The 19,214-nt window shown below is 40.3% G+C and overlaps 4 protein-coding genes across 4 annotated transcripts in view; 2 read left to right on the plus strand and 2 right to left on the minus strand.

Moving 5' to 3' along the window:
• Nucleotides 1–1,847: 1,847 nt before the first annotated feature.
• On the plus strand, nt 1,848–5,353 carry LOC138010446 (neuropeptide Y receptor type 2-like). Its single transcript, XM_068857411.1, has one exon. The coding sequence runs from the start codon at nt 3,046–3,048 to the stop codon at nt 4,558–4,560; it is 1,515 nt and encodes a 504-aa protein (XP_068713512.1). The 5' UTR covers nt 1,848–3,045; the 3' UTR covers nt 4,561–5,353.
• Nucleotides 5,354–6,400: 1,047 nt separating this feature from the next.
• LOC138010552 (galanin receptor type 1-like) lies at nt 6,401–9,365 on the minus strand. The gene has a single exon (XM_068857533.1). The coding sequence runs from the start codon at nt 9,225–9,227 to the stop codon at nt 7,953–7,955; it is 1,275 nt and encodes a 424-aa protein (XP_068713634.1). The 5' UTR covers nt 9,228–9,365; the 3' UTR covers nt 6,401–7,952.
• A 2,183-nt stretch (nt 9,366–11,548) lies between these two features.
• LOC138010510 (galanin receptor type 1-like) lies at nt 11,549–14,089 on the plus strand. Its single transcript, XM_068857490.1, has one exon. The coding sequence runs from the start codon at nt 11,836–11,838 to the stop codon at nt 13,132–13,134; it is 1,299 nt and encodes a 432-aa protein (XP_068713591.1). The 5' UTR covers nt 11,549–11,835; the 3' UTR covers nt 13,135–14,089.
• A 2,299-nt stretch (nt 14,090–16,388) lies between these two features.
• Nucleotides 16,389–19,214, minus strand: part of LOC138010408 (neuropeptide Y receptor type 6-like) — a 3,719-nt gene continuing 893 nt past the window's right edge. The window contains exon 1 of the mRNA XM_068857364.1: nt 16,389–19,214. This exon is cut by the window's right edge and continues 893 nt beyond it. Within this exon, the coding sequence (XP_068713465.1) occupies nt 17,352–18,644 (1,293 nt within the window). The 5' untranslated portion in view covers nt 18,645–19,214 and the 3' untranslated portion in view covers nt 16,389–17,351.

Consider the following 19,214-nt stretch of genomic DNA (forward strand, 5'->3'; position numbering starts at 1 on the left):
ACATTTATGGTCAACCGCGTTTTTCCTCTACTTTGCCAGTGATTCTCTGAAAAACAACAACTTCTAGACTTCCTTTGGACAATTTGTGCAAAGTGTTCGTACATCGGACGTTTTATTTTTTAGGTAATTATTGTACAATGTAATTTATAACTCGATCATGATGAAGTACATATGGACATATTTCCTTTGCTTTCATCAATGACGTATTCTTGTTAACTCGATTGTATTTTTAAGTTTCACTTTTATATTTCTTCCTTCCTTGCGCAAACTTTAGAGATGTAAACACTTCCCGCCTAAATTAGCATTCAGTGTGGTCTTTTCCAACGACTCCTTCTTCTCCAAATTCTTGACATCATTTTTCAACATTTTGGGAATCTGCTAGCATTATCAGTTTGGACTCGGTCAAACACTTGGCTATTTGCATTGCATTTCAACACCCCACGAGATTCCGTTTGGAGTCATTTTCAACCATTTTTGGGCATAACGGCTCAACTATGCTATGTAATAATTTTATTAACAAGAGTTAAATGACGTAACTCCAACATATTGATATCTATTTTTAAAAACCATTTATGATCCTTGACTCCGGCAACATGTGTATCTTATAAGCAAGACTTTGCCCAGTTTAGTTTCGGCTGGTTATAACAAGGATTTTTGGAGAATCCAAGGATACGTGGATCCGACGTCATCTTAAATTGCCTCGGCTCGACGACACAACTCAGAAACATTAAATTCTCATTCTTTCTTGACTGATTAAAGGTTAGGGTTTGGAAATCATCCATAATTTGATATCAACTGTAGGAATACAAAGATAATCGCTTACGTCATTTTGGATCCCCGGCTAAAAAAATGTTTACATAGTTCCGGGAGGACCGCGGCACTGTAGATAGATTTCGGCAAATCATAGAGACAGACCAGACAGGACGAAAATTAATCGTGCGGTCACATTAGGGAGTTTACACCAGTGTTAAAGTCAAGTTATGTTGTTCATTGTTTCCCTAGGGATTTTCAAAACACCAGAGTTGACACTAGAGTAGTATCAACACTAATCAGTGTGAAGTCTGAAGTCTGAAGTAGCTTCTCTGCTTTCGTAGAATACTGTGTGTTTCTCTCGAGTGCGACCACAACCAATCTCTAGAGACACAAATAACAATGGTGTAATGTACATACGTTGATGGACGTACACTATGAGCCAATGAAAATTGTATTGTTTTCGTTCATCCACATGGCGGCAATTACCACCTATAAATGATACCAAACGAACCACTTATAATTGTTTTTGCTGTAAGAAAAGGTTATAAAAAGAGTGGCGAGGAAATGGATGGTTAACGTCACCACTGCAGTTCTGCAGTCGGCTCGCATATTGTACCCACTGCAATACCAGGCTTTCCGTGATTTAAGTTCCCAACATTGTTTCCAGTTGGGAGCTTAAAGTTTCACGTACAAAAACAGTGTCTGTGTACGTGCGTTTTAAATTTCGATACATTTCCTTGCCGTGCCAGGGAGATATGATCAAATTTTAAGGTTATCAGAAGGCGGTACCGGAGTACCTGACGATAGATTTTCAATTTTTGTCTTTAAACAACCCCACCGTCATGCCAATTTTATTTCAGGAAAGTTGCGACAAGCTTTCCGTGGCGAACGACTTGGAGCTATTTTAAAATGACTAAGAATATCGCATAGGTTATTTGATATTCTCGTGGCTTCGTAGTCGTCCACGGGTTAGCTTCCAAACATCAATCAATCAATTAATGTTTTATTTGCCACATATATTCTAGCATGTCAATAAAATAAAAGTTCTAGTTTATTCCTTGGACTCCATTGCGTGATCACAATCACAACAAATTCAGGGGCCCCAAATACATCTATACATAAAACAAACTAGAAAACCTGTTTGAAAGGCAAACAAATAATTATCAGAGCATTAAACTTGGGCAATGAAGTACATTTGCAAGTCTAAAAAACATTTTTAAATTTTATGATTAGATGACGTGTCAAACAGCAACACTGCGCGCACAGTTGTTTATGTATTTTTTATTCGACGTAAACTCAGATAGAAGGAAACTTCAAAGTAGCTCAGTAGGACAAATGTTATAGCGAACGAACTGAGAGAAATTGATCTTGAAGGGCTCACCACAAATTGAAGACTCTCCTAGTTTAATCATTCAATGGGAAAAAATGCTGGTTAGTATGTGAATATTTCTTAAAAGAGGTGAGTTAAATTCTTGGTAAAGAACATCCGGCATTAGGGTGTGTATAGGAAATTAAATAATTTTTTCCTTCAAAATTAAAGCCATATCGTGAGAGGGGGTCGAACTCTAGACTGATACGCTAAAGAAACCGCCGTGATAACAGGCTTAGAACTTCGTGTAGGTTCAGTGTGCGGTTTTTTTTTTTGGTTTAATGAAAGTACTAATCAAAAGTTATTGTTCCAACGGTCTCTCTTGCCATTAACTGCCGTGGGACATGAAGAAACATATATCGATGGCACGACCTCAAAGTAAACAGAAATATCTATAGAAAATCAGATAGACTATATTTAACAAGGCCACGTACCTTGCCAGCACTGATTGGCAGACTCAAAACTTATACTGGCATCTGGCATGATTGATAAGAATAGATTTATATACGTAAATTGTGCATTTTTTAAACTCTCATTACGGATTAACGTAGCGAACACTTTCCTTTTTTTCTGGCTAGCGACTTTAGTGCCGCAAGGAAATTAAGAGACCATTTTTTGCCAACAGTCCATTGATAGATTACTAATAGTAATTTGAAAGTCGTTAAGTGGCAACAATTTACAAGTCCATAGAGGCACAATTTACTAAGGCATGATTATTATGCAACTTTAGTGCCATAGAACGTCAAGTTGCTCTGCGGAATATTGTTAATTGAAGGCTGAAACTGTTCATTAAACCTTTTGTGGAAACATTGGACGCTTGACGAGAGCTCGAAGTATCTCTGAAAGATGCTGCGAGTCAAGAGCTCAGTTTGACGGAACCATTTACCAGTAGAATCAGCGAGTCTTTTCACCGTCCTTGAATTATGATGAATGCAAGTGAGAAGGTCGACGAGGCAGGCTTCTATGCTGAGCCTTTACCGTTCAAAATGGCAAAGATCTTCGTCTACGCGGCAATCCTAGTGTTTGGCACGGTCGGCAACAGTGTTGTCATATTAACAATCTTGAAGCACAAACACATGAAAAAGTCACCAGGGAACTTCTTCATCTTGAACCTGGCGATATGCGACCTGCTAACTCCGCTAATAAGCATACCCTTTGATGTGCTATTGGTGGAAACCAACTACAAATGGCCTCTTGGACCAACAACGTGCAAAGTGATTCCATCGCTGACAACATACCTCGCGACGTCTTCTCCTCTGACTCTAGCAGCCATCGCACTCGATCGGCACAAAACCCTCCTGCACCCATTTAAACGTCGTTTGGATGCAAAAAAAGCGAAAGTCATCTTAGCCTTGGTGCACCTGTCTTCGTGTATTCTCGTCCTTCCCCATTTTGTCACACTGGAGTTCCTTCCAAATGGCTCGCAGTGCATAGAGGTTTGGTCCCACGAACTGCTGCCCAAAATCTACACTTTTGGTTTATTTCTGGGGCAATATGCCCTTCCTCTTATGTTTATGTCGATCCTCTACATTGCCACTGTTTACAATCTCCGTGCTTCCACGGAAAGAGCTCGCTCTATGTCACTTAATTCCAAGTCTTCGTCTGGGAAGAGGTCGGTTAGTGGCTCCAGGAAAAACTCGATATCGCTCAACGGCGCCAATGGCCCTCGAGCTGACATTACCCACGAATCCCTGGAAAGACATTTTCGTAAAGAAAGTGAACACAATGCTCAAGTGACAAAGATGTTTGTAGTCATCGTGGTAGTTTTCGCCGCATTGACGTTGCCGCTCGAGGTCCTATGGCTTTGGCGAGATTTTGGAGGAGGAGACAAAAACCGCTATCAACCTATCATCGCTGTTGTATGCCGTTTATTTACATACGCCAACTGTTGTTTTAACCCAGTTATCTTTTACAAGCTGAGCCGTGATTTTCACAAAGGGTTCTTGTCCTTCTTCAGTGGTTCTGTACCTTGTTGCGAAAATGCAGAGACTTTAAGACAACCAAGGCGAGGTTCCACTCCTGGTGGATTCGGTTCTTGGGATCGTATCGGCTTAAGAATCCACACACCGTCGTGGATGACTCCGAGAGGATCATTCCAAAGCACCCATTCAACTGGCTTGGTGGATCAAGGGATAATTCTTCCTAACACCACAAAGTTGAAAAAAAAGTTGGACGTTCCTCTCTTAGAGAAAAACATTCAAAATAAATCCTCAGCGGTTGAGGTGTTTACGCGCTTTTTAGCGAACCGTGAAGAAGCGGTTTATCAAAAGAAAGATAAGACAAATTCTTTACATGGTTCTAGCTTAAAAGCCGAAGCTCTAAGTACCAATAACGTACAGTATACAAAAGTTACGATATCGGTTACTTGCGAAGACGATGCCGTGATTAACTTGTATAATTTAGACTCTCTGGAGGTAATGCCACAAACAGATTGTTAACCGGTTCGGGGGCTTTGCCGGGACAGATTGACGCATTGTTCCAACTCATGCTTGGCTTGCTATAAAAGATCTTGTGATCTTGATCGATCTGATTAGTTTCCCTCTGGGATTAAAGATGATTTTGACAGGTTCATTTCCAAAGCTTTCGGTGGCTTTGCAAACCACCCCTCCGTGTCCAAACGCCCAAGGTGCCTTTGGGTATTTGCTTACCTAAAGTTCCCCTCCCCCAATGTAAGGATTTACCTTAAGTATACTTGAGTACGAGCATTTGGAAAAGTCAGTCAATCAGTCAGTTATCTTTTGTATGAAACTTAGTTCCATTTTTAGAATTTCAAATTAACTAAGCTAGCATAAACGACTATTTGTTAAATCGAGACCTTGTTTCAGTTTCTTTCAAGGTTCGTTGTGGTCGCGGCAAGTTAAACTCTTCGGAAAGGGATTTAACTATACCTACAGAAACGCGTAAAGTAATTTTAGAAATTATTAAAAACTGAGAGCCGAAGGCGATTCCCCACATCGTCAGGTGTTCTGAGGTTCCCCTATCCCGAGGGACAGAATCGACTTGTTGACGGAACGACTGACATGGATAAGGTTTATTGCGAATGTTAAAATTTAAGGCATTTACAAAATTCTTGCAACTGAATTTCTTCTCATCGGTGCACAAGAAAGGTCTTGATCAAACTTCTTGTCTTTCATGTAAATCTACACTTATATTTTTTCGCTTTTTTTCTATTACGTAGAAAAGATTTGTTATCTATAGCTCCAGGGTTGGCTGCAAATCTGAATCTGAGAATTGGACCGCTGACCATATTGATGGGAGGCGAGTTCTCTCACCACTGCGCCCTGCTTCCTCCGGACAAAGGAATAAATATGCTCCAAGAAAAATCTGTTTTTTTTATTTTCTTTAAAGCTGACGATATGAACACTCGCCCTGAATCGTGTCATTGAATTATTGAGATTCCTAACCCCGCAGCGATAGGCCTTATCACGGTTTTCGACGCCATCTTGACGGATAGGCAAAGCGGTCAGAAATTACAGTGTTTGTATGGGAATCCGATTGCAAATAACTTCTTCCAAAATTGAATTTTTCACAATTTCTGAATCGCAACGTTAAAATACTAGGTAGAAGATTGTATTCACCAAGTTTGAAGGATGTAGCTTAGCTAGAAGACGCTCAGTTAATCTTTTGAATTTTCCACATATTTGTCTGTAAATTTGGCTGGGTAGCCAAACCTCCAGACGCGGTTCGCGGGAAAAAAATTTAAAGACAAATGTATGGAAAATTAAAAAAAATTAGCTCAGGGACCTACAGGAAAGCTACATCCTTCAAACTTGCTGAATACAATCTTCTACCTAGTATTTTAACGTTGCGATTCAGAAATTGTGAAAAATTCAATTTTGGAAGAAGTTATTTGCTATCGGATTCCCATACAAACACTGTAATTTCTGACCGCTTTGCCTACCCGTCAAGATGGCGTCGAAAACCGTGATAAGGCCTATTTCATTTGATCTGCAACTGTTTATTTAAGTTACTAAAAAGGTTATCGATAATGCCAGGATGAACACTTAACTTCAAGGATTCAAGGGTTTGAATGGTTGTTCTCTATTCTGAGGCCCGTTTCTCGAAACGTCCCGATAACATTTCGGGCACGAAAAGCCATTTACGAAACTACCTTTCGCTTGCTTTCGGAAGCAGGGGCCCGTTTCTCGAAGGTCCCGAAACTTTATGGGCCATTTTCGGGTGTCAAAATTCCCTTTGTATCTCAAGAACGGAAGGGATTTAAGTCGTCAAACTTCGCAGTATTTTTTCTCTTTGTTACCTTGAAAACATGTTAAAAGATCGGCTTCCAAAAACAAGCGTTTGGCAGTTTTACAAATTGCTTTTCGGGCCCGAAAAGTTATCGGGACTTTCGAGAAACAGGCCCCTGGTTCCTTAGCATGTTTTCAAGATAATAAAAATAAAAATGATACTGAAGTTTGTTGACATGAAATCTCTCCGTTCTCTAAAATGCAGAGGGGATTATGACACCCGAAAAAGGCGCCTGCTCCGAGAGGTTTTCCCCTCTCCTAAAAAAAAACACAACAGGAAAAACAAAAAAAACAAAAAACACAAACCAACCTACGACTTGACATGAGTTGAGCCGATTTGATTTCTATTCGATGTCCCAAAGAGACCATTTTACAGTTCTGTGCTTAGTGACCAGGCCTTTGAATAAAAGCGAGGATGGAGTTGACCTTGTTTTGATACAAATCTCACTGCTATTCTTACGTAAATAGAAACTCGTTAGCATTACAACAACATGATTTACATATGAAAAGCAATGAGGTTTGTGTCAAACGCAAGGTCAACTCCAGCCTCGCTTTTAGTCAAGGGCCTGGTAACCCCAGCGTTAAATACAGACGTCGAGTTAAATAGAGCGAGTTTCAATCGAGTGTCGTAAAACCAAAACCAAAGTAATTATTTTGGCCAACCAAAAAGGACGGAGGCAATGCAGTAAACCAATCAAAACTCGAAGTAATTACACGTAGCCGACACAAAGCGAGGGAAAATGTGCACGCGCGAGCCACGATTGGTTTTGGTTTCACTTCTGATCGGTTGAAAAAATGGCGGGAGAACTTTGAACCAATCACTGAGTGAAGTCGTTAAGTCCCTACTTTCACTGAAGCTACGGTAATGCGAGTAACAAAAATGCCCAACTTGTCTCGCAACCGTGATTGCTGCGAAACACAACCTCTCGGCTCGCAACAAAAAAAATGTCTTCAATGTGATTTTGTTGCAGAAAGTAGAACGGACCTCTACTTTCTGCAACATGCCGCAGCCACTTGCAACACTTTTTTTTTGTTGCGAGACAGGTTGTCTGTGAGATTTAAAACGCGCAACATCGCAGTTCGACTAGTTTCGCAGCAATGTTGTGAGAAAAGTCGGACGCTTTTGTTGCTCGTATTACCATAGCTTGGCTCTCACGGGATATATTTTAACTTGCAAGTGACTGGCTACCAGATGCCTTGATAGCCATCAGCGGTTTATCACTTTGTAAGTACCATTGCTCCCGGCCATATCCGAACTTCAAAATATAAGTTGAAGCATGTCACAGTGATTATGCCATCACCTCCGAATTGAATTCTCAGTTCTCCCTCTTAGCTTGACCATGGACTTAACAGTGGCCACTTTTCACATATTTCAAAAGCCGATTAAAAAAACGAGTTTCCGGGTAAAGTTTTTCAAGCAAACAAAATATATTTGGGACAGCCGTAAAGAATTAAGGTGGCGGATGTTTGTCGATGGGTACTTGACTCCCGGGGGCTAACTGTAACATGTCCATTTCATTAACTGCCTTTCCCTCAAAAAAAACGTTTGAGACTTCCGAGTCATCGCATTCAAGCTTTCTTAACTAACAAACGGTTTCGTCCATTTCTTCGAGAAGACAATGAAAAGTTGCACTTTTTACTACTTCTTGAAGCCAAGTGTCAAAGTGAGAAACGCTGATCCGATTTTCTGATTTACAACTACGCTGACAATCTTCGCTTTTTTGTGTTTGTTCTCCGGCTTCCTCCAACGAAGTAACTTTCACAGGACCACCAACCCTGCAATCTGTTTGGCGATTGAACCCGGCGCTCGTACGACTGTATTTTCGTGTAATTCTTCTTGTCTCATAGCTTATCTTCCGCAAAGGATGCACAAAACTTGCGCGGCCAATCTTCGCGAATCCAGATCTGAACTCTTTGCTTTTCAAGGCATAGATAAATGGGTTTAAGACGCTATTAGCATAAGTACTCAGCCGACCCACGACTGAATAGTAATGAAAAAAAACGTTGTCCTTCCCATTTCCAAAATCGACCCACAGCCACAGGACTTGATTCGGAAACATGCTGATGGCAAACACGACGACAACAATTATAAACATTTTTGCCAAGCGTATGTTCTGCTCCTTCCTGTGCTGTTCCATATTTTTCGAGCTTAACAAAGTGTCCGAGAGTTTTCTCTGCCGCCGATTAAGTGGTCGCGTGGATTCAGTAAGTTGCAACAGATTCGAACGCAAAGTACGATAAATCAACATGTAGGCTATGGACATTGTAAATAAAGGTAGAGCATACCCACACAGAAAGAGCACAATGGTGTATGCTTGTCTAAAACCGACATTAGGCCAAACCTCGACGCAAGAACTTTCGAGATAGTCGGATTCGAGAACCAGTAAGTAAGGAACAGCTAAGCTCATGGAAAGAGTGTGTATCGTCAACACCAGTTTAATGACTTGCCGATTGGTGATGCGTCTTCCAAAGGGTCTTGAAAGAGTCGTGTATCTTTCAATACTAATAACTGCGAGAGTCAGGGACGATGACGTTGAAAAAGCTGTCTGTAATGGCCATAAGAGTTTACACATCGCATTTCCAAAGAGCCATCTATAATTGCTTTCTTCCAGGGCCAGATCAAAGGGAATGCTCAAAGCTGGCGTTAGGAAGTCACACAGTGCAAGGTTGAGGATAAGAAAATTGGGAGGTGTCCTCATCTCTTTGGCCCCCACGATAACAACAGCAACCAAACTGTTTCCAACACAACCGACGACGAAGATCAAGACGTAAAGGGTGATCTTTGCAATTCGGAACTCGATTTGTTCTTGTTGCATTCCATAGCTTTCTTCGACGCTGGTGGTGTTATTTGCTTCCATTTACGAAGAAGCGCACTCGACGTAATAAAACAATTTAAAAAGGTGTTATCAATCTCAGGTGCTTAAAAGATCATTTTCCTTTCACAGGGATTATGATGTATCGCATGTTCAGCCATCGTTGAACGCTTGACTGCGACGGTTGACTGCAGCGAATGACTTAAACCTGTTAAAATGCCACAGTGACAGTGATAAGAAACAGGACCCAAATCGGAAGTAATAATCTGATGTGGTCCGCATCTCTGCAGGCCAACTGGAAAATATGGACTGGACTCTGGACTGGACTTTGGACTGGACTCTGGACTGGACCCTGGACTGGACCCTGGACTGGACTTTATTAAACGAAGTTAATATTTAACCAATAATATAACGATTAACCGTTTCTATTTAATTATTAATGATGTTACATGGTGTAGACAGGCCAAACACAACTCCTATTGGTCAGGATAGGAAATTCAGAGACCTCAGAGTTTTGCTCTGACGAGTACATCTTTCAAAGACCTCCCTTTTCTATATGAAATAAGGGGAGGATTTTTGAATATATTCCGTAGTATAAGATATAAGATGCCATTTGCGTCGGAAATGCGTATGTATAAGATGCCATTTGTTCATAAGAATATGTTTGAGATCAGGCATTGATGGGCGGTATTCTGTAACAAACGGCAAAATTCTTTTGCGCGTTTTTTGTTTATTTTGTAGAGCCGACATTCTTTTGCTGAAATTGACTTTAGATAGGATCATGTTCAAAAGGTTATCTAGGTAACCCCTGTGTTGTAATCTTTGTTTGAATAATAATGTTATATGGTGTAGAGAGGCCAAACAAGACTCCTATTGGTCAGGATAGGAAATTCAGAGACCTCAGAGTTTTGCTCTGACGAGTACATCTTTCAAAGACCTCCCTTTTCTATATGAAATAAGGGGAGGATTTTTAAATATATTTCGTAGTAAGGGCTGGTTTTGTAAAAGATGCCATTTGTTCATAAGAATATGTTTGAGATCAGGCATTGATTGAAAGTTACTGGGCAGCATTGTTCGATTTTTCGTTTAGCTTCGTTTATGTTCCCTTTGGAAAAAACATCCATTCTCGTTCTCATTCTCGCTGGTTAATAATTAAATAGAAACGGTTAAATATTAACTTCGTTTAATAAAGTCCAGTCCAGGGTCCAGTCCAGAGTCCAGTCCAAAGTCCAGTCCAGAGTCCAGTCCATGTTTTCCAGTTGGCCATCTCTGCATGCTTCCAGTTGTATTAAGCGTAAGACCAGCTGCATAGCATTAACCTGACCTTTACGTGATTAGTGACCTAAATATCGGTTCGATCTTAGTTTTATTTTGTATGTAGAAGCTAGAATAGCAATCAAAAATATTTTAAATCACATACGTTCTTGGTCAAGGCTTTTCTCTCGCAGTAAAAAAATTCCGCCACAGCTACCAAAACTTGTCTGTCTTAATTTTTGTCAAAAATTTCCCGCGTTCACTGGTCGAGCGCCGACGCAGCCTGCCTATAGAGGTTTTGCAAGGCAGCCATGTTGCATGGCAGGAACAATGAAAATGTTTTGCATTAGAAAGAACATTTGTTCCCATAGCCGGGAAAAATAATCTATTATTCCTGCCTTGCAACATTGCTGCTGTGCAAAACCTCTATAGTACGGAGTTTAAGATCTACCACGCGACGGTAACGAAAACCTCATTTAAAATTGCGAGTTTAGGCATAGTTAATAGAGGGGAATGGTTTGGAAGCTCGGCAAGCATCAAAGGAGCAAACAAAGATGCCAAGATTTAGGTTGGAAAGTCCACGACCGTGCACAATCTTTTGTTTTGAACTCATACACTATGCATGAATTACGTAACCAACACGTTAGTTCCTCAGTACGGAGTAAACAACTATTGTGTTTTGTGCACGGTCAAGGCCAAAAAAGAGAACAAAAACCTACAACAAAGAAATTTGTCGGGTTTCATAACCATTCCCCTCTATTAACTATGGTTTAGGTTTATTAATCTTTTTCGTCAATATGTCGGTTTGTCTAACTTCTAAAAACTTGCGCAACTTTCCAGGAACTGAATTAGGAGGTGCGGTATTTTTGTTTCATGTCCATAACTTACAGCCGTCATAATTTGCCTACGTTAGTTGTCCAGGCCTTGTTTTTCCTCCTGGCGGCTTCAACCCGTGACCTCTCTGATGCCGATGTAATAATCTGAAGCCACTCTGTTCGTAGCAGGTCACTGAATTATTTAGATTAATTAAATATCTTCAACCCCTCCCATATCATCTACATGAAGTCTGAAGTAACGAGCTTTTGCTCATAATCTCTTGTTACGCTCTTCACGAAGGTCAATGGGGACTTATTCCTTTGGTGAATGACGGCCTGTCAATTGAGCACAATTACCTAGACTTCAAGTCGCGCTGTTCCGCGGCTTCGCACAACAGTTGCTGTGCTAAATGATCTGAAAACAGCGTTGCTTGCGTTTCGTACACGTTTAATGATTGGGCTTTTGGATTGAGACCTTTATGCTAGACCTACGATAGCATTAAGGTAAAACTTTTATTGAGACTGAAAGGCTCCGGGAAAAACACACACACACAGTCTTCAAGTCTAGACTGTTTACTTTGATCATGGAGTTCAACCGCAGCCACAATATCAGTGAAGAAACGAGTCAAGATTTGAGTATGGATTACATGGGATTAAGAGTCGCAAAAATTACCTTTTATGCCATCATTTTTCTTCTAAGTTTTGTTGGAAACAGTTTAGTCGCTGCCATTATCCTTGGAGCTCGAGACATGCGCTCTCCACCGAATTTCCTTATTCTGAACCTGGCTTTGTGTGATTTGATAATACCAACTGTGGATATTCCATTCGATCTTGCACTGGAAGAAAGCAAGTACATTTGGCGTTTTGGAAAGGCTTTGTGTAAAATTATATGGCCGTTGGAAACAGCTTTCACAATATCTTCATCCTTGACCCTCGCTGTTATAAGTTTAGAACGATTGAAGGCAATTTCACACCCTTTTACTAAACGCTTACAGATGCGCCATGTTTTTGTGGCCATAACAGTGATTTACACTTTTTCAGTGAGCTTATGTATACCGTATTTGATTGCTTTAAACTACGAAGACAATCAACGATCCTGCGACGAAAGTTGGCCTAATTATGGGTCTAGGCAGGCTTACACGATTGTTCTTTGTTTATGTGAATACGTCTTTCCATTGACAATAATGGTGGTAGCATACGTGTTCATTTATCGAAGTTTGCGCTCGAATTTTTCGAGCCTTCTTCAAAGTAATTCGGTTCACGAAACACAGCTTCACGAGGACAAAGCTCAGTCATCAACGATCAAGAAGGGTAGAGTGGAATACATGCGAAAGGAACAGAACACACGTTTAGCAAGAATGTTCGTCATTGTCGTAATCGTATTTGCAATCAGCACGCTTCCGAATCAAGCCCTTTGGCTTTGGGTGGACTTTGGAAATGGCAATAGTCACAAAAGTTTCCGTTACATTTCTGTTGCGTGTCGGCTTTGCACTTACGCTAACAGCGTTTTAAATCCTTTCATATACGCTCTAAAAAGCAAAGATTTCAGATCTGGGTTCAATAGGATTGGCCGCGCAGGGATACATCCCTTCAGAAAGATAAACAGTGGAACACGAAAATTTGCAAATAAGATAAACAAGAGCGCTTCGGACAATCAGCGGTCAGTACAGGAACATATGGCACCGCAGTTGTTCCCTCTACAGCACAACCAACATTACGAAATGGATGAATTAAAAATCATTAGCGAGGGCGAGGCTCGCATACCTCGGAGAAATCAGAAAACGAATCATATTATCCACGAGGACATGTCAATAGATTCAAGAATTCCAGATATACCCTTGTACGCAAACTTACTGAAGGAGCTTCGAGAAACAGATTCTTGAACTTATCATAGCAAAGCGGAAATGCAGACAACAATTTTTATCGTGCAACAGCGATGCCGTACAAGTGGCAAAGCGCTGTTGCACGCTTTTGTATCATCCTCTCACTTATCCAGAAAGAAATCTACAGACTGAAAAAATGAAATGAATTTTGCACGCTGAACTGGAAAATATTTTCAAAAAGGAGAATGACATTCTGGTTTTTCCACGAAGATTTACTAGGCATACTACGCCCAGGCCCTCACCAACTCGCGTGAGACTCGTCACGCACATTTTTCAACACTGTCACAACCGCTTTGTTTCGCGATAAGTCAACGCAATCTCGTCCCCAGAGCCCTCCGCTTCTTTTCGTCACGTGGTCGGCGGATGACCATATCATATGGAAGATCGATATGAACCATATACACACTTGAACTGGGGGTATATCAACTTCTGAACGAGAGATCATCGCAGAGTTTATGAACCAGTTGAAAAGAAGTCCCCAAAGAAATCCACCAAAAAAGGCCCCTCGAGAATTAAGTCTGTGCGAGGGCCAAGGTTAAACAATTTTCCTGGCATGACTTGGGCAGACATCCATCAACTGACACCACACGATGCGAGATTAGAAAAACGCAATTATTTTCTCCGTCGGATTTAAAGACAGATTTAATTTTAATCAACTAATAAACAGATGGAAAATAAATTGCAACAGCTTAATGGGTATACATTAATTAACCAGCGTTTGTTATTGTCATAATTAAATTAAGTGGGCGTGTTGTTCTTTTCAGTCGGAAAATTTCATAGTCTAATGAAAGTCTGAAAGAAAGGAATAAAACGTGACAACTGCACGACATTTTCCAAGAACGTTCCTTTAGACAAAGCAACACCAGTGTAATGGCTTTTCGTGAGTTCGAACTTTCGCATGTCCCTTCCTTTTTCTGTGATCTTATCTTACAACGCTCTTGTTTATCTGACAGAACTCACAATTGAGACTGCATAACCCGACAGGACGTCAATAAACCGCTTAAGTCAAGTATAGGTTATCCCGTGATTTGAAAAAAATAAGCGCGAGTGAAATTTTAATTGGCCACCTGAGACGTTCTTTGACCATCGACCAATCAGAATGCCTGGTTTGTTACCTCTTTTTGTAAAGCTGGAAACTGCATTTCTCTTGGCCAAGGAGGGATGGAATCTAGCTTAAATTTTGACTGCGATGCTGAAATAGATTTTTGAAGTTCAAGACAAATGCAGGCGACATTTGATGACCTTTGCATTGATTAATGATGAAGCTGTCGGTCTTACTTAAGAATTTACTGAATTTCGTCTAGGCGACACTATCTAAACTGTGCCTCATTTATCTCTATGGAAGTCAAAAAACTCTTTTTCTCTCGGGGTGAAATTCAAAAACAATCGCTAAAGTGACAAATTTGAACAGACGCTTAAATCAAGTAGTTGCATCAAAGGTCAATTTTACCTTTTAAAAACAGTGGCATAAAGCCAAACGATATTACAAGAGGAAACCTCGAAAGTGAACTTAGATTGTGCGCAGCTTCGAATAACGAGAATGATTTTGTATGTTTAAATTTTGATGATTGTATTGGAGACAGTTCAGTCTTGTCATCACTTATGTCCCAGAAATCTTGACATAAATTTTCAATATCCAAAGCGATGTGTTCCTTAAAAGTCTAAGCATTTCGTGCATTTTTAGATGTTAGGGTTAGCGTTTCTTTTCGGCTAGTGTAAAAACAGTTCTTTATCTTTGCATGAGGAACATAGTTTAGAGGACACCCGGGGACATAAATTGTCTGGTATACTTAGATATGAGTGACGTTGAAGTTGGGAGAAAAGTAAGGGGACACCCCGGGAGGGGGAACTCCCATATAAAAACGACGGGGTTGCTCGTCGGAAATTTTGAAAAGAACCCCTAACACGTACTAAGATCCTGTCTTGTGGACGTGGCATGAAAATTCTTTCACCACTAGGAGGTACCAAATTATGGTTTTTAAATGTCTCCTGTCATATTTTTTGGGCTTAATACCCTAAAAGGTACCGCTAAAGCTCCCGCTGTGGACGCTTTGAGGCAGAACACCCTAAGAGCAACTAAAAACCGCTTTTTTAACCCCTAAAAGGTACAACGAGCACCCCCGTCCTTTTTATATGGGAATTCCCCTCCCCCGGGGGAGGACACTTCGTGCCGCTTTTGAAGCAGGCACGCATCTCCTTACTTTATTAATGACAAATGAAAGGCTGATCAAACAGTGAAGGAAAATCTGTTGTATTTATGAATATTTCGAAAGGCACTGCCTTTCTTCATCAGGGTGTTACATAAGTAACACCCTGAATCTCAGAAGTTCACAATTATAATTTGAGGGGTTCGAACTATGACTTCCAATTACCGCTACCTAAAACGAATTTTCTTAAACGTTCTTTCTCTTATCGAGGTGCAAATGCTTGGAACCAACAGTCAAATCAAATACGTGAGGTAAGGGATCTTGCAAGCTTTAAACGTGCGAAATCCTAGGACACATTTTAAATCGCTAGGGCACATTTTTTACATGGCTTTTTCGTATTATTACATAGTAAATTATGTTGCTTACTAATTATTACTATTGTTTAAATTTCTTTGACATTAAATAATATTTAGCGCTAAGTTATACCAAGTTTATTAGTCGTTTTAACATTTATATCTTGTAATTCTTGTAATTTTTTAGCATTTATATTTTGTAATTCTTACGCGGCATGTCTGAAAACCAGCTTGCTGAGCCATTTACCATGTTTTAAATAAATAAAGTTGATTGATTTTTTGATTGACAAAAAAAAAAGAAAAAAAAAAAAAGTAATGGTCTTTGGCTAATGGGACGTTACGACTGTAACAGATATTCTTTCACTGTTTGATCAGCCTTTCACTTTTATAGTTACACGCTGATTAGAACCTTCACCGGGCCGATCCGGTGCTTCTTTTTCGTTACGTTGGTCCTTACTACTACAATTTAATTTAATTTAATTTAATTTAATCTTCTTACTTGCGTGATTTTTGGAATATCACCTTTTCATCATCTCTTTTATTGGGATAGATTTAAGTATTTCATTCTGTAAGGATGATTACGTTGTGTAAGTAACAACAACAGTATCTTCCCATCGGCAGACACTCAAAATTAACCTTCAAGGTTGGTGTTGTTTTTAAGATATCACTTGGAAAAACATGAGCGGACTGCAAAACAGAACATAAACGTATTCTCCTTTATTGAAGTTATTTGACCTCTGCCTCAAAGCAGACATAACGAAAGAAGGCTTCATTTACACATTCGAGATTTTTTGTTCAGTCCGTCAAGACCGTAATTTAGTGAAGTGCGATCGTCCGGCCGAGTGTTGTAATTGAGAGGTATTGTTTAGGATGATATTGATTAACGTTTCGATAACTTGAAAGGAAGTCATCTTCAGAGTCAAGTGATTTTTGTAACGTCAGAAGATGGTCTAAACACTCTGGGGCCAGTAGCTCGAAGCCTCGTTAGCGCTAACCATTGGTTAAGAGGTATCAAAACCTATAGGTTTCCACGGTATTTAACACTGTGGCCTTTTTTTCTGGTCGTTAATTAATGCAATTGAGTCGATGTTATTGGTGGACTGTCAGTTAAGCCTAGCAGATTGAACAGTGACAACACAAATCATTCGCATGTCGTTCTGGTTTGTTATTCTATTCAACATGAAAAACGCGGTAAAAGAGGACGCTCACGAAACTGGAAGGGTTGGTAACGCGAGTGGAGCGCGCGTGCTATACTCGAACTTCGCGTCACCCGCGCGCCCGAGTTTTTCTAGTGCTACTTACAGTAGTAGTTTTTCCTTGTAGAATTGAGACAATGAGTCAAAACAAACGTGTTTTCCATAAATTCAAAGGACTATTAAAGGAATGAAGTTAGATATGGCCACTTTTGATGACACGTAAATAAATGCTTTAGAAGAGATCGAGCGAAATTGTTTGAAAGGCCACTCCTCGAACTCTGCCGAAGAAAATGTGAAAAGAAGTCATTTATTTTGCGTTAATTTATTTTACTCAAATAATTTGTCAAGTTTGCAATGAAATAATAAAGGTTTCTGACACAATTTTCCAACTAGACACAAGGTATTCCAAAAAACGCCAACAGAACGTATCGAGTCCTAACCAGCTTTGTTTATCTCTGACTCCGATTAGAAACCTGTTTATCCACATCTTTAGCCAGTATTGCCCAACGCGGCTTAATATGTCACAAACTTGATACATATTGCACCGCCGGCGTTGTCCTTTTCACAATAGTAACCAGTCTCTGTTTGAGTTGCGTGCCATTTTGCGCATTGCCAGTTCCCGCTTTCTGTAATTCTGCAGTGAGAGTCTTAGCTAATATAGTATTGACATCCCTCGAGTTTCGGTTGTCGCGGATACACAGCAGCTGCCGCAACACTTTTTCGAAACCCCTTCTAAAATCTCGGTTAAAAACAGCATATATCAAAGGATTGCAGACGCTGTTAGAGTGCGTGAGCAAACGGCAACCAATTGCAACAGCTTTGAAAAACATAGACGACTCTTTTTCATCGGAGAAGTCCGCCCAGATCTTCACTGCTTGGTTCGGAGCCATGCATACAGTGAAAACAACCACAATGGCCAGGAACATCTTCGTTGCTCGTTTATTCGCTTCGTTTCTTCCTCTTCGCATCGTTGAAGATAACTTACGCACCAGACGGGCAGTAGATGAAACTTTCCTAAAGTCAGGCGATGACAAAGAGCTAACCATTTTGCTGTTGTTTATAACAGCTTTTTCCTTTTGTGTTTTCCCCCGGCTTGTCTTGTCTGAGGTAGTATACAGATGTTTTAATGCCAAGGTATACATTGCCACCATGAATGAAAGTGGAACAAAATATTGCACCATGGAAAGGGTTAAAGAGTAACATTTCTTAGAGGTCTGATTGGGCCATATTTCATAGCACTCCAGCCCATCGAAAGACAGTACATACGAATATGGAGTCGCAATGAGTAACGAAAACAAACAACTTGCTCCGATGATCCACTTAATTTTGACTACTGTAAGTTTAGATATAAAGGGGTGCATAATAACTCGATAACGATCCAGCGAAATAACAGCAAGGGTCAAAGCTGCCAATGTAGATGTCATAGTCGCCAAGGGCCAAAGGAGTTTACATCCTGCGTTGCCAAAGAACCAAACACCACGGTTTTCCTCGAGCGCGAAGACAATGGGAATGCTCAAGACAGGCGTGATGAAATCGCAGACTGCTAGGTTCAAAATTAAAAAGTTCGACGGCGTGCGCATTTGTATATTGCTGGAGATTGTGAAGATAACAAAAGCATTTCCCAAGGAACTGCCTAACAAGATAATGCAGTAAAATACGATCTTCGTTACCCTAAAAACTGCCGGCTGTTGCTCCATCAGTGGTTCATAATTCGGATATGCAAATGGTGCAGTACTGTTCTTCAGAGCTTCGGTAAAGGAATGATCACTTCGAGAAGAGTTGGAAAAGAGCTGTTCCACTGCGCTCAATTCCATCTTGAAATCGTTAAAACATCGACAGTCGCACAGCAAAATTAAGCTTCTTTCTAACCGATGACGCAATTCTCAGGGCGGCCTAGACTTTTGGGTCTTGAATCTGGAGTTAAAGATCGTGCAGTTATTTAAAACTCGTTAAAATGAACAGTAATTGACTCAAAAACGTCGTGAAGAGTACTTCAGTGAAAATTGCCATCTTGTCAACCACTGCTCAGTTTTGAATCTACTATCAGGGAATCCAAATGCAGGCTCAAGTATCTACCCAAAATGCGGAAATGTAATATGCCATATCTCAAAATCTAAAATCTCTAGCTGACAGCAATTTTTTTTTCACATTGTTCCCTATAAACGGTTTTTACTTGCTGAGCCGGGAACGAATACGACTAGAAAGAAGCCGGCAAATTATCGAGCTAAGCTCATTGTTCTAAGCAAAGGTCTTCTTTGTTGTCATTGCAATAATTATCGCATAACGAGTTGTTATCGCCTATGGAACGGTATGTGTAGCAACCTGTTTTTAATTGCCGGCTTAAACAAATCGAGAAACGATCCGCTGCCACTGAAAACCATGCG

This window comes from Montipora foliosa, chromosome 7 (genome assembly GCF_036669935.1).
Source record: "Montipora foliosa isolate CH-2021 chromosome 7, ASM3666993v2, whole genome shotgun sequence".
NCBI lineage: Eukaryota > Metazoa > Cnidaria > Anthozoa > Scleractinia > Acroporidae > Montipora > Montipora foliosa.

Excerpts from the sequence above, each read along its gene's own strand:
- LOC138010446 (XM_068857411.1), top strand. The coding sequence starts at position 3,046 with ATGATGAATGCAAGTGAGAAGGTCGACGAGGCAGGCTTCTATGCTGAG.
- LOC138010552 (XM_068857533.1), bottom strand. The coding sequence starts at position 9,227 with ATGGAAGCAAATAACACCACCAGCGTCGAAGAAAGCTATGGAATGCAA.
- LOC138010510 (XM_068857490.1), top strand. The coding sequence starts at position 11,836 with ATGGAGTTCAACCGCAGCCACAATATCAGTGAAGAAACGAGTCAAGAT.